The 14,699-nt window shown below is 38.2% G+C and overlaps 1 protein-coding gene across 2 annotated transcripts in view; it reads left to right on the top strand.

Moving 5' to 3' along the window:
* Window positions 1-3,233: 3,233 nt before the first annotated feature.
* MORN1 (MORN repeat containing 1) overlaps window positions 3,234-14,699 on the top strand; it is a 108,048-nt gene continuing 96,582 nt past the window's right edge. For both annotated transcript variants that reach the window (XM_038376328.2, XM_043499796.1), the window contains exons 1-6: window positions 3,234-3,375; window positions 4,314-4,385; window positions 5,736-5,834; window positions 7,112-7,222; window positions 8,478-8,568; window positions 10,640-10,727. In XM_038376328.2, coding sequence (XP_038232256.1) covers window positions 3,318-3,375; window positions 4,314-4,385; window positions 5,736-5,834; window positions 7,112-7,222; window positions 8,478-8,568; window positions 10,640-10,727 — 519 coding nt within the window. In that variant the 5' untranslated portion in view covers window positions 3,234-3,317. The remainder of the gene's footprint in view (window positions 3,376-4,313; window positions 4,386-5,735; window positions 5,835-7,111; window positions 7,223-8,477; window positions 8,569-10,639; window positions 10,728-14,699) is intronic.

Below are 14,699 nucleotides of genomic sequence, written 5' to 3'. Positions count from 1 at the left end.
CAACGTTCAGGAATTAAAAACAAGAACAAAAAAAATGATGATTAAATCCTACGTGCAGTGCTATCCATCTTGTGATCTGAGACATGCTATTCATGCAGCTGAGATTCTGGGTAAAGTAAATATAGGCACCAAGTTATTTCCCCGTGCCATTCTTCCAAACTCTGTACGGTTTTGCTACCTAAAAGTGCAGTTGTAATGTGACTTGAAATATGGCATTTGCAGGTTTTCTGTTTGTCACCTCTCAATTGGAGATCACATTTGCTCAGTTTACAAATATAAAAAGATGGGGGGGGGGGGTTTTCTAACTGTAAGACTGGCAAACTCAACAAGGGATCCAAATATCAAACATTTTTCAGAGTAGCAGCCGTGTTAGTCTGTATTCGCAAAAAGAAAAGGAGTACCGGTGGCACCTTAGAGACTAACAAATTTATTAGAGCATAAGCTTTCGTGAGCTACAGCTCACTTTATTTGTATGCATCATCACCAGTAATAAACATTCTGTGGTGCAAAATTTTCCCCTCACATTTGGAACAGAGGAAACATTTGGAACTGCAGTTGCAGTTTAGACCTAGATCCTGCAGCTGGCCCTGTGCAGGGCAAGGGTCAATTCAGCTTCCTCTCCCATAACTGCTTTATCTTTCCGAGGCTAACAGGAGAAAAAAATTACTGTTGTCACTCAAGTGAGTAGATCTGACTCAATCTGCAGTGAGCAGAACTCCTGAGTAAGAAAATGAAATTTTTTATATCATCACTTCTTACAGTATACTATGCTATGAAGCTTTACAGTGACCCTATGAAAATGTCTGAATCTGTCTCGAACTGAAATCAGGTTTCAGAGTAGCAGCTGTGTTAGTCTGTATTCGCAAAAAGAAAAGGAGTACTTGTGGCACCTTAGAGACTAAAATTTATTTGAGCATTTTCCACCAGATGCATCCGATGAAGTGAGCTGTAGCTCACGAAAGCTTATGCTCAAATAAATTTGAACTGAAATATCGCACTACTGTGTATGCTGCATTTCTGAGCTTGAAATAAAACCATGATAAATTTGCCCTTTTAAAGGAAAACTAGAGTGATTAGTTCCAACATCTTGGATAGCTATATAAATATTTATTAAACAAGAATATATCAAAATTACTTTTCTTCAGAAATAATTACCATTCTTTCCTGGGCTTTATAGCTCTGATATTAATGACACCTAAAAAGATTGATTAAAACTTTTCTTCCTGCCTGGTTTTGAAGGATTCTGAATTCTTCCAGGTTTCAGGAGTCCTCTCAAATACCCCATGGCCAAAAAAGTCACCCAAGTAGTAACTAGTATGTTGATGCAGTCTCTGGATTCTAGTAATATTTTTGTTTCACCTCAGAAATAAAGTACAGAAATACATCAGATTTTACAGTAAACATTTTTAAAAAGATTTCACATAGATATTTTTTAAAATATTTATAAAAAGTTAAGTGGCATAAAATTCATCAAATTGTATTTGAATAAGTATTTTTAAGATCACCTAACCGTCTTAGTGCAATACTTACCCTAACTACCATTTTGGCTTTCCTAGGTTAAGAATTTCCCCTCACATACATAGTTAGCTTTACAAATATATTTTAAAACACTTGGATTATAAGAGAAATAATAAAATCGCTCACCCAGTGCTCTTTGATTGAACCTGATTTTCTAAATTAATTTCCAAAATATTTTCCTTTATGTATTGGAACAGTAGTAATGGTTTGCACAACTCTACGTCCAGACAGTTATATCACACTCATCACTATATCTTTAAACATGTATAGCATTTTTCTTCAAAGAATCTCAAAACATTTTACAAGGTTTATATTCTCACAATACACCTGAGAAGTAGCTAAGTATTATTAGATACAGTATCCCAAGCACAGAGGGGCTTGTTAGAGGCTCTGTATTACTGTTGTATTATAAAGAATAAATCATAATTATACAGATGGGGAAAGGTAAAGTAATTTCTCCAAGACCACATAATAAATCAATGGCAGAGCCAGAAATGGATTTGAGGAACCCTGATTCAAATTTCCCTTTAGTAACCACAACAGCCACTATGGGGGGGGGAGGATTTGCCTTATGCTTTCACTTACAGCTTGTTAAAAAAACAAAATGAAACATCTTTCAAGTTTGAAACTGAATGCAGGAATCAGAATATGGAGATCCTAGTATTAAAATTGATATTAGAAATAGTCAAACCTCGCTGATTTAAATTGTCCTATTGGCAAGGAGATGCAGTTTTATCATAAATCTTGGGATATTTGGTATTTTGCTTAAAGTTCCAATTTGTTGAGGATCCTCCTTGGACTACAGGACAATCTTAGTTTGCATTTTTTTTAAAAGTAAGTTTTCAGCTTTTGTTTGTTAGATGAAAAACAAGAAACAAACAAGCAAAACCTTGAAGAGCTAATCCCTAAAGATTCCAAAACCAGAAGGCAAATAAAAAGAACCAAAATATATTACTTTTAACATTTCATGATTTTTAAGCCAACCTTGTGATTTTTTTCTGTTCTGACTCATGATTTTTGAATGCTTGGCATTGTTAATACTGCTAATGTACATATTAAATAATAGTGGTTCTCTTTCTTTGTATTTCTGTGGACCTCATCGCTGCAGTATCTGCGCTTCATTAAACCCTGATCCTGCCACTTATTCCTGCCCACATGGAGGCCCATTGAAGTCAGAGACACCCCCCCCCCCCGCACAGGCACAGGTACTACCTGTGCGCAAGCTTGCAGGATCTGGTCCTCAGATTGTAAACTCTTTGGGGCAGGGACCATGTTTTCATTATTTGGGGCCTGGATCCTTACAGGCCCTGCTGTTCTGTATTATTTACACAAAATAACAGTCACAGTTCTAAACCTAGGTTTCAGAGTAGCAGCCGTGTTAGTCTGTATTCGCAAAAAGAAAAGGAGGACTTGTGGCACCTTAGAGACTAACCCATTTATTAGAGCATAAGCTTTCGTGAGCTACAGCTCGCTTCATCGGATGCATTTCTAAACCTAGGCATGTTGCAGCACTCGCCCCCTCAGCTGGGGATGTGCTTCCCCCAAATCCTTGAAAGTGGGGGGAATGGGCAGTGAAAAGGTTGCCCCTTTTGGGGGCTGGCTAGCATGTCACCGGCCGGCATGCAGTAGAGCAGGGAAGCCCTTGGAGGAGGGAGGGGGGAAGAAAGAGAGAGAGAGAGAGACGCATGCGTATAGCGGGCGGGGGGCGGGAGAGGGAGAAATCCCGCCCCTAGCTACCAGGGAGCCAATGGCCGGCAGGATACGGTTGCCAGGGTCTAGCGTCGCTGCTCCCCGCGCAGATGGCGGCCCCTAGGCCTGGTTGCTGCTTCGGGGCGATGCAGGCTCAGCGGCGGGAAGGTGAGGGCTCGGGCCGTCCGTCGGTCGGTCTGCACGGGGGGTGTCCGTCTGTCCGGGGGAGGGGGGGTACACGCGTACACACCAGGCCGGGAGGAGGGGCGGGTGTGTGGGAGCTGAGCTCTCACGGGGGGGGGGGGGGGGGGTGTGGGAGCTGAGCTCTCACGGGGGGGGGGCGGGTTCTTCGGTCTGTTTGAGCACTGGGGGGGGGGGGGGTAGAAGGCTCTGTGGAGGGATAACTGCATCTGAGCCGCAAATCGGGCCCTCTGTCAATTCAGCTGGATTTCTAGAAGGGAACAACTTCATTGTATAAAGGAGAACCAAACCCCCGAGAAAAGGGATCGCTAGAAATGATAATCGATTAACCTGTTAGCATAGAGACCACACGTTACTTTAGGGTCAGTTCTACCCCTTGCATCGTTTTTTCTAGGAGACAACTTCGAACGAACGGAGTTAAGACACAGTACAAGTAGGAAAACTCGTTTCTTGCTAAAATAAAGAGGGAATGTATCTTTGTTCTGGTATTTAAGCTATTTTAAACAAAACAAAAAAGTCTTCCCCTTACAAAGATGGCTTCATTTTGTGTGTGCTTATTCTTGATGTATACAGGTTATGGCATGCCAGATAATATTTTTGACATAGATGGATTAGGTGACACACTCTAAGGCATTTATAATAAGCTCAACAATGTAGTATCTAGATGCCCATGTTTATAAGATGTTTATGTAAATAGCAAACAAATTCCTATGTTTATTTTGGTGTAAATGTTATTTAATAGTTCAAGATACAAAATGTCTATGCAGATGTGTATACAAATCTACAGAAAACAACTATTACTTTTCTATTACCTGTTCTTCAGCATTCAAGTATGACTTTTTATTATTCAGCTAAATAGTTCCAGAAATCTCATCTCATAACCTAATATTTGTCTTGTTTTTCAGGATATGGACTGTATGTTTATTCTAATTCTTTTTTTCACTATGAAGGAGAATGGAAACAAGGAAGAAAACATGGTAAGGGGAGATAGTTTTATCCACTGACAATGAAGTGAAATTTTAGTTCACTTATCTAACTTTTTTAATTTGTAAAATTTCTATAGAAACAGTATTAAACACTGAAGTTAAAGTAAGATTATGTATGACTCTGCTAAGCAACTGAAGCAGTGACAGTGATCCATAACCATAATTGCTGTCATGGACATCAGTCTTTAGTTCTTAAGTTAAAAAAATAGACTCTATGGTCACAAATACACAAGGCTTGGGTGTCATGAATCTGGCAGAGTGTCAGCCCTGGAAATGGGAGACCCTGTACATGGAGCATCCACCACAAAGAGCTCTGCTTAGCCGGAATTGTAACAAGAGGAAAGTTTTGGTTTTTTCTTCCTGAGTAGGTTAGCTGCATCCAGAGCAAAAAATCTGCATAGATTTTTAGGTCTATAGGATATAGAAAGGTGTAAATCCTTTTAGGTGAACAGAGCCTTTTGGCCAAAGGCCACAAATCAGTAACAGAGAAACTGCCCCTTCACCCCATTCTTCATAGATCCTTTCTTGTAGTCCATTATATCCTTGGAATGACCTGCTCATGCTCCAGCACACTTGAAAGAGTCTTTACTTCTTTCTGAATTGGGTGCATCATACATAGTCATTCAGTGTTCAACTTGCTAGAAATATGTGAGGAATAAGGAGTTAAGAATATTGTTGTTCAAGAGCTCAACTCGATGTTCTCTCATCCTCTGGAAACAAAGTGTCACTTGACTGTTCTCTAAGACTTTTGTTTATATTTTACAAATAAAACAAAAAAACAGTAATTTTCTTTCTTTTGTCTTTGTACAAATAATGAGAATCTATTATATTTGCAACCTTATATTAGGTGCTTACAGACTGGTATGAAAATAAAGTCTTTGTCTTCCAAAATTTACAACCTCTAGAGATGAAATCCTGGCCCCAGTGAGTCACTGGCCAATCTCCCATTGACTTCACTGGGGCAAGGTTTTCACCCTACACATAAAATACTTAACACTTCTGTACTTCCTTTCATCAACAGACTAGGTGCCTAAACATTATTTTGATAAAAGTGTTAGGAATGCCTAAAATAGATTGATTCTTTAAAAACATTAAATAAGTCTCACAAAACCTCTGTAAGGTAAGTAGTTTTATCTCCTTTCTCCAGATGGGTACATCAAGTCACAGAGTGGGGAAGTAGCTTGCCCAGGGCTGCACATTGAGTCACACACATTGCTGAGGTTGGAATTCAGAAGCCCTGATTCTCACTTTACTGCTCAAACAATTAGATGTAGTGTCTCTGAGATTATAAGAAGTCTCTTATCATTCAGAAAGCATTTGAAGTAACATATTGTTTCCTAGGTCATGGTAAGCTGTTATTTAAGGATAGAAGTTATTATGAAGGCGAGTTTGTAGATGGAGAAATTATGGGAAATGGATTGCGATACTGGGCATCTACAGGTTAGTTCTTTTCCCTGGAATACACCATATTCTTTTAATATAAATTTTATCCTTTTACAAGGCTATGTAGAAAAAAGTACATTTGATATCTATCTATATTGTAAGTTGCCACCTTGCTTTGCTCTAAATAAGAGTTTTTCTGGGTTTCCATTGTAAATCCTATTTTTCAGGTTTTCATGTGTTTGCTGTTTTATACTGGATTATGTTGACTTTTGGTTAACTCCAAGCAAAGTGCATGTAATAGTGGGAAAAGGGGTAATGGTGTAAATCAGAAGCATTTCTCTTACCTTTGACAATAAGGATCTCACAGGCAGATCCCTACACCTGCATCAAACTCTTTCAGCCCTAATCTTGTAAGAAAGTAAAGGATTAATCACCCTGTGATTAGTGAGCGGATCTTATGTATGTTCTCACACATGGATTTGTCAATGAACCTATATCCCAGCTGGCACACCTCTCCTTTTTCCTTTCTAGAATAGAGAGAAACTCTTCATGAGCTACTCCTTACCCAAAAATTATTTAAGTTCAGCCCTAAATGTGGGGCATCGTGTAATTGTGCTGCCCCAGGAGATATAATAGGAAGGAACTGTAAGTCCTCACCTTTGCTTCCTTTTTGACCTGAGGGTAAGTCACTGCCCCACTACCCCCAGCCCTAGCGATTGGCAGTCTCTGGTGGCTGGCACGTAGCAGGTATGGGGTGGAGCCCATGTAACCTTTTATTCTATGAATAAATTGGGTAAATGCTTGCCAGAAAAAGATAATTATTTCTCATTCTGAGATGGTATAGGCACAGACAAATTCACTGTACAGTCCCGTATTTTTAGTACCAAGCTCCTGACTTCCCAGGCTTCATACAGAAGATTTGAATGACTACATGCCATCAAAAGCTGTTAAGTTGACTATGAAATTAAAGTACTTTTTATACATTTCTTAACCATAAAAGAACATATTATGAATCTTTTTTTAACAAGTCACTGCCATTTTTAAGATGCCTCAGTTTTAAAGAGCTGAAGGAATATGGATTATGATTCATTAGTTTTAAGATAAAGACCTAATGAACAGGTTTTTTCTTGATTTGACTGTACTGATAATAAAAAGCCATTATTAATTATTCACTTTATGACTTTTTTAAAATACCTTCTACCACTGCTCTGTAAGTAAGGAACAGTAGGAACCTTTATTAGCACACTTTAGACTTAAAAAAAAATTATTAAACCACATTTGACACAGCTATTATTTCTTTTTTCCACTTTACTTTCTGATATATTTGCTTCAAGGAAACACTTACTCAGGTCAGTTCGTTTCTGGAGAGCTCCATGGACATGGAGTCATGCAGTATAAAGATGGTGGGAAATATGAAGGGGAGTTCTCCTATGGAATGAGAGCAGGTAAGTTAAAGTCTGAGAGGAAACTTTAATTAAAATTCACTCTAAAGTAATTGAGGTCCTGGTTAATTATTATTATTATTTTATTCATTATTAATCACAGTTATAACAGTGCCTAGGAATCAACCAAGAATGGGGCCCTATTGTGCTAGGCATTATACACACAGAATAGTAGACAGTCCCTGATTCAGCAAGGTCAGGCCTAACTTTAAGCATGTAAGTGGTTCCACTGAATTCATTGGAGTATGTTATTAAGATTAGTCACATGTATCTTGCTGAAATAGGCCTTATTTACTAATTGGGGTAAAATCCCTTCACTGACTGTCTCCTTTCCCCTACCCCCAAGAGTGTCTCAAGCATAGCAAACTTAGTTAGAAAAGTTCATTTACAACAGATTAACCCAAGGACTCTCTTGCATTTTGTTGGCCAAATTCAGATTAAGTACAACTCCATTGACTTAATTTGAGTTAAATTGCACCTGCTTATGCTACAACTGAATTGGCACTGACTGTGTTTACACTTTAATTGGCTGGAGCCTGGTAGAGTGAACATTTGGAATGATGAGAATGAGTTTAATGCAAACCTCTGGAGATTTGAAATAAGCCCCTTCTTATATTTATTCAGCTAGAACTAGATAGGTTTTCATGGAAAATTTGTGTTGCTCTTTGTGAGATAATAAAAGGCCTGATCATGCAATTATTTGCACAGATGAGTAACTCTGCACACATGAATAGTCCCATTTTATGCATGTAATTAATCCCATTGAAGTCAAGCTACTTACCTGTGTGATTGTTTGCAGGACTGAGTCCATAGAATGATCAAATTTTAGGGTCAGGACCACTTACTTGACACTGTGAGTCGCTCTGATGATTTTAATGGGACTACTCTCAATGCATAAAAGTTAAAAGTGTACATGTGTCTTTCTGTAGGATGAGGGTTTTAGTTCTTACAGCACCTAGCTCGTGATGGGTGCCACTGAAATAAACAACAACTTCTGACCTGATTTGTAGTCTACCAAAATTTGGAAAACTTTGGATAATTAAAACCCAAATTGTTTGATTTTTTGCCAAACCTTCATCAATTGGCTGTGCTGTGAGTTTGAAGTAGATATTTTCTGTATAGTTTAGAAGTTAACTATATTCAAAAACCACATATTAAGGGATTTTATTGCAGGGATATGTAAGGATATGTAAGGATTTCCTGCCTCTAGAGATTGTTGGTGTGTCTGCTATAGATTTTTCTATTTATTATTATTTAGGACATGGATTACTTGTTGACAAGGATGGACAAACTTATCAAGGAACCTTTCACAATAATAAGAAACATGGAGGAGGGAAAATGACCTTCAAGTAAATTTTTAATCTTATTGTATTAGTTGTTTTGCTCTTGTTAATATAACGTTTAGAGGCTGGATTAAACATGCAAAAATTGGGAAAGTGAGTTAAGGTGAAACTCACCCTGTTATGCCTAGATCTAGCAGTTCACATTTTGCATGTATAAAAGTTTATTCTTTGATTTGGATCATATAACAAGTAATTACATCTTCTCCAATATTTAAGTTCCCCTCAATTCTGAATGTTATTACATTTGTGTTAAACCGCAAACTCTTAATGCCATTTTTATTGTCCTTGTTTTATGAAATCAAAACAAGAAAAACTTCTGTGGAAATTTGAAAGTTTAAAAATTGTCTCAAGCACACTGTAATTTGTCTGATTCCTTTGGAGTGATTACCCTCTGTCCTGCTAATATTGTACATATTATTGTACATAAAGAATATTGTACATTGAATATTGTACATAGAGATTCTTTGGATCCAATTAAGCAAAAACAATCCATGCAGGTTCCACACCATGAAAACCTATGCGAGGTTAGGAAGTTGATTTTTCACCTCTTTTGAGGTATTGCACGAACTTCTTCAACATGGAAGCTGGACAGAATTTTGTTTGAATTGGTGTTCAGCTGTTGGACATATGTACCAAGTCCACATGCACTACTGACGGAGTTTCTGAAAGGGTTCTTTAAAAAGGCATAAAGGGTTTTAGGTTTTGAGAGTGAAATACAAAAGCTATATTTAAATTGCAAGAATGTCAAAAGGCTTTTTTTGAATTAATTAGTACTGCTGTATATTAAAGAGAGCCACATGAATTCAAAAGTTAAGATTTTATATGTGGCGTTTCAGTCTATAGCCTAAGCTGAGATATTAAACTCCTAAAAAGATAAATTTACACAAGAAATGCTGACAATTACAGTGCAAGCATTGCTGTTATAATTGCTTGTAAATCATTAGTACTTCACTGTGGTACTGCTTTAATTATGCCAGTAACACACAGCTCTGTCAAAAACTGATTAGCTGTGGATTTGCCACTTGTTAACATCTTTTTGTTTTTTAGATTAAAAAACTTTCAAAAGTCATGTGATTATCTAAATACAGTATATTTACAATAAAGTTCAGCCTCACCAAAACTCATGCTTGAGCATGACTGTCAACGGCTTTCTGTGTGGACAGAAATTGCTAGGTTAATGTTTTACTTGGCTGGAATTCTGAGTCCTGAAGTTTTAATTGCAGAGGCTGCATGTGCCATTGACTGTAGAGTCAAAAGATAGCTCAGCAAAACTAATTTACGCTTTGGATATATCCAAAGCCTCTGAAGTCAAGGTGGAAATCTTATCATAGACTTTAGTGGGATTTGGATCAGGCCCTGTGCTTATGCTTTTTACTTGGGTTTCTATTTTCTGTTGCTATATTGGCTGTGCATGGATAGTAGCCCCCACTGATCACATACCAGCGTATAAGTAAGCATACAATGAAAGAAGAATAACAATGCCAGAAAAGGCTTGACAGCATGATAGAAGCTGATCAATCATTCTTACTCAGTAGGGAACTTCTGTTAATAGGAATAATAAGAGTCTGCTAACAAGCCATTTCCATAGCCTGTCATGCTGATCTACTCTATCTGTTGGCTTACCTTGGTTGCAAAGTGAGTTGTACCTTACCCTTGCCTTACCTGTGCCTCTGAAGGCACCTTGCATGATCAGACTCAATCAGGGAATAAAGGGAAGGGTCTCTTATAGAACTAAATCAGGAAATAAAGGGAAGGGTCTCATATAGAACTAACTCTTGCAACGTATCATCCATTGTCTGTCTTTGAGGTGAAAAAGCTTTGAAGGCCAGTGGTGGGAGCTGGCTGAATTAAGCTCTTCCAGATGGTTGCCTGCTTCCCGGAGGAAGTGCCAGTTGAAGGTTGTTGGCACTATCATGCTGACTTCTCTGTGACCATGCTTATTTGCTGCTGCTGTTTACTTTTAATGGCTTATCCTGCAGGTTTGCAAGCCCTGGTTTTCCAGGATAGCGTTTTATTTTATCTACCGAGTCACAAAGCATGTAAATATTAAGAATTTTCTCCTGGTTGGTTGTTTCAGGAATGGTGATAAGTATGAAGGAGACTGGATCCTGGACCAGCGACAGGGGCATGGGGTACTCTATTGTGCCGATGGAACTGTATATGAGGTATACAAAGAGGACATGTGAGAAGCAGTAGTGCTGTAACTAGGAAAGCACAAGGGAGGATTGTACAGGGTGCTTCAGGTGAATAGCCTAGAAACTCCATGACTAGAGGTGGGCGTACTATTCACAGCAGTCAGTTCATTTGACAAATTTAACCCCTGTTTTTGATCATGAATTATCCATTAGTAGAATATCATTTTTGGGTTATTTGACATTATTCTACTATTATATGTAAATACACTTCAGCTGTAATTATTTGGGAATTATTCCCTAGGAGTATTGGAATATCTGCTATTTGTAAATCACTATTTGCTCTGTATTGCTGGTCCTTTAAGACAGTATTACTTCTGCTGCCTGGTTGGACACCTGAACATTTTATAAACAGGATGAGTGAATGAATAATTCACTTAAACACACCATGACATTTTGTCTCCACAACCATTGTGCATATGAATATTCACAGAAAACCAGGTAAAAAAGTCACAGTAACTGTAGCAGCACTTAAGCAATTGTAAGATGCCACTCATAAACAGTGTTATTACAGTGTTGCTGTAGCATGGGCCTGATTCTCCACTGCCTAGCACCCAAAGTGCGTGTTGAGTGCTACCAAGTGATACTTCTCTGCTCAGCTACACCCGGTAATATTTTTCCCTGACTTTGCAGAGGTGTAAATGGTTATACAAGATGCAAGAGAGTGGAGAATCAGGTTCTATATGTTTATACTCCAATCATTTGTACATGCATTGGAGGAATTTAAAAAAACAAACAAAGGAACTCAGTAGCATCTTCGATTAATTTCAGATATGACATTGGTATGGTAAAGTGGTTTCAATGCTGTGAAATTCTATCCCTGTGCAGTGTAGCATGAATTGCAAAGGCCCAACAAATTGCATGCCAAATGTTTCACTTGCTGCTAAACCAGAGAAGGAGAAATTAGTTTGGTAGAAGATGGGAAAAGAATGAAATCTAGCATCAAATTCAGCTATGGGGCCCAATTTTCCCTTCACTTTTATACTAGTATGACAGCTGATTTTAGTGGAATTGCTCCTTATTTTCACCAGTGTAGGTGAGAACAGAATCAGGCCCCATTGTAAACAGATGGAATTTATACCAGAATTACAGCAGGGCAGAATTAAGCCCCTTCTCTTCTGACTCTGCCCCCAGTATACACATGACATTCTACTAAATCTGATGAGTTTGTCCATAATATAAATGACAACCTAGTAACAAATGCTGATTAAAAGTAATTAGAAGATGCCTGGTCACCTCTTTTTATAATAAGAGGTATTCAGTTGCTTAGGAAGTCAATATTCCATCATAGAAAGGTGAGTATTTTTCCAGTTTAAATGAAACAATAAGATATGGCAGGGGGTGAATTATTTTGTAATAACTCACAAATAGGTGCATTGTCAGGCAGGAGGTTGACGACCAAGTGCCATCATAACATGTATAGATGTGAATTATTATACAATAAATCAGGCATAGAGTTTTGTTGTTGCAATTATAGAATGTCTGGGGGCTAAAAAAGTCTCCAGTTTTAAATTTGAGCTGTTGAGAATCTGAACCAGGGCCATTTTATGTGTGTATGTAATAGAGGACCTTTATTTGTTTTTGTTTTTTTTTTTTAAAATCACTTTCTTGAAACTGGCTTTACACTGCCAGTAACTGAAGAGATAGGGTTGTGATCCAGCAGTGTCTTAGGCTTCAAAGTGTTTTTGTTAATTTAAAATAAAAGCAGTATTTAAAAACAATATCAAAATTATTTTTTTTCTCTGCTACTGTACCATTTCTTAGGGAATAATTGAGATGATATAGTATTATGTGGCTAATTTTCCTGCTTGGAGTGATCTGTGGATATGTCTATTGCTCTTGTTTTACAGCTCAGTTATATAATGTTTAGTAACTAAACCCAAAAGGTTTTCTATCCAAAGCAAGTGTCAGAAAGCAAGCCCTGTTTTCATCTTCTCAGTCAGTCTCTCTCTCTCTCTCTCTCTCTCTCTCTTTAATTGACTTTGGGCCTGATCCAACTCCCACTGAAGTCATAAGGAAGAGTCCCACTGAGTAGGGCCTTTTGTGAAGAAGTTTGACAAAAATGGAAATGCAGTTATAGTGTGACCACAACAACATTAAGCAATCTGGCTATCCATCACAATGCATAGTCTGTTGTGTCTTATTGCTCAGGAAGTACAGAAATGCCACTCATGCATTCATGTAGGAAATTAGAAATCAGCAGGAACAATTTCTATCTGTCTGTAAACGTGTATGCCATGCTCACATTCTTCAAAATGTTAGTGGGGTAAATTTTAGGGGATATGACAAATTTTTTCTCTTTCCCTCCTCCAAGAAGTTTTGTTGTTGTTGCCAAAGATCTTTTTCTCTGTTTTTTTTAAATTTCAAATAACTCTACTGATACTCTTAACTTCTACAAGCATTGTTAGGGTAACAGTTTTTTTGGGGGGGGAATAGACTAGCATATGGAAGATACTTTTAATATGGTAGCATGTTGTGATGTATTCACTGTCTCATGTATGTATGTTACTAGTTTATAGCCTTAGGCCAGGTGTCTATCTAAAACTTGGGTTGATCTAGCTATGTTATTTGTATGTGAATAATTGACACCCATGAAAGACATAGTTAAGCCGACCTAAGTCCCAGTGTAGACACAGCTAAGTCAACCGAAGAATTTTTCCATCAACCTAGCTATCGCCTCTCGAGGGAGTGGACTGACTCACAGAAACCCCTCCAGTGCTATAGCAAGTGTCTGCATTACAGCAGTGTAGCTGCAGTGCTGCCGCTGTCCTGCTGTAGTGCTTGTAGTGTAGACATAGTCTTTGTCTATGGGGATGGAAGTATAGCCCTGTATGAACTTACATTTGGTGTAGTTCTAAAATTCAGCTTTTCAGACACTGAAAGCTAATGTGAAAAACAACTTCAAGAATTACTAAGATTGTAAATAGAAATAAAAAAACATTTAATCAAATGTCTCGGATGTACCATTATCATAAGATTTTTGGAGAAATTCAGCTCAGGAAACAGGCAAATCAGGATGTGGGTACTCCATTGACTTTGTCTTAGGAAGGGAAACATGACTTTCCTAGTAAAGCAAGGGATTTCATATATCTGTTTTAAAGACAATGGGGTTGGACTATCCCAGTGATACTCAAACTGTAGCTGTAGTGTCATATTGACTGTCTCTGCATGAGATGCTGGAGGAGCTCAGGGTTTGATTGTAGCTGCAAATGGGTTGCCTGATGTCCGGCTGACTGAACTGAACGCTGCCTGGTGCATGTGAAGCAGTGTGCTGGGAGTGCTGGATAATTGGAGAGAAGTCACCAGGATCTCTCCTAGGTCCTGATTCAGCAAAGCATATGCTTAGAGTTGGGAGGAGATTGTGCCAAATGAGGAAGAAGAGAGCTGCAAAGTAATTGCCGTATGATGTCCTGACGTTCCAAGGAAATGTTTTCATTGTGAAGTATCCACGCTTGAAGATTTTGCATTGCAACAGTTCAGTGTTATACTACAAAGATCACAATGCAATATCAGGACTCTGCAGTATGTTTATTTTTTGGGTTTCTGCATCTCCATTTGATGGAGAAGTTGTTCTCCAGAGCTGCAAGCCTAGTCCAAGTATTCTATTGTGTTTATAGTGGGAGTGTATCTTTTATTCCAAGAAAGAGTGTTTCTTAAATTCAGGAATTTTCAGATTTCGAATCCTTGGCATCAAACTATCTCATTTTGAAACTGATTTTAGTGATCTAATCTTAGACCATAGTGAACACTTGTCATCCTCAAATACTAGCCCCTACAACACACACAATTAATGAGGCATTATAGATTATTACTAGTTTTCACCTCTGAAGAGGAGCCTGGAATTTGACTACCAAAGGGCAGAAGTGAGTGATGATCTGAAGTGGTGATCTGAACTGCATGGGAAAATTGTACAACACCTGTGCTTACTACCTGGCTCTAGCCAAA

This window comes from Dermochelys coriacea, chromosome 18 (genome assembly GCF_009764565.3).
Source record: "Dermochelys coriacea isolate rDerCor1 chromosome 18, rDerCor1.pri.v4, whole genome shotgun sequence".
NCBI lineage: Eukaryota > Metazoa > Chordata > Testudines > Dermochelyidae > Dermochelys > Dermochelys coriacea.
Note: the sequence above shows the minus strand (reverse complement) of the source record. Positions and strands in the feature narration are given on the sequence as shown.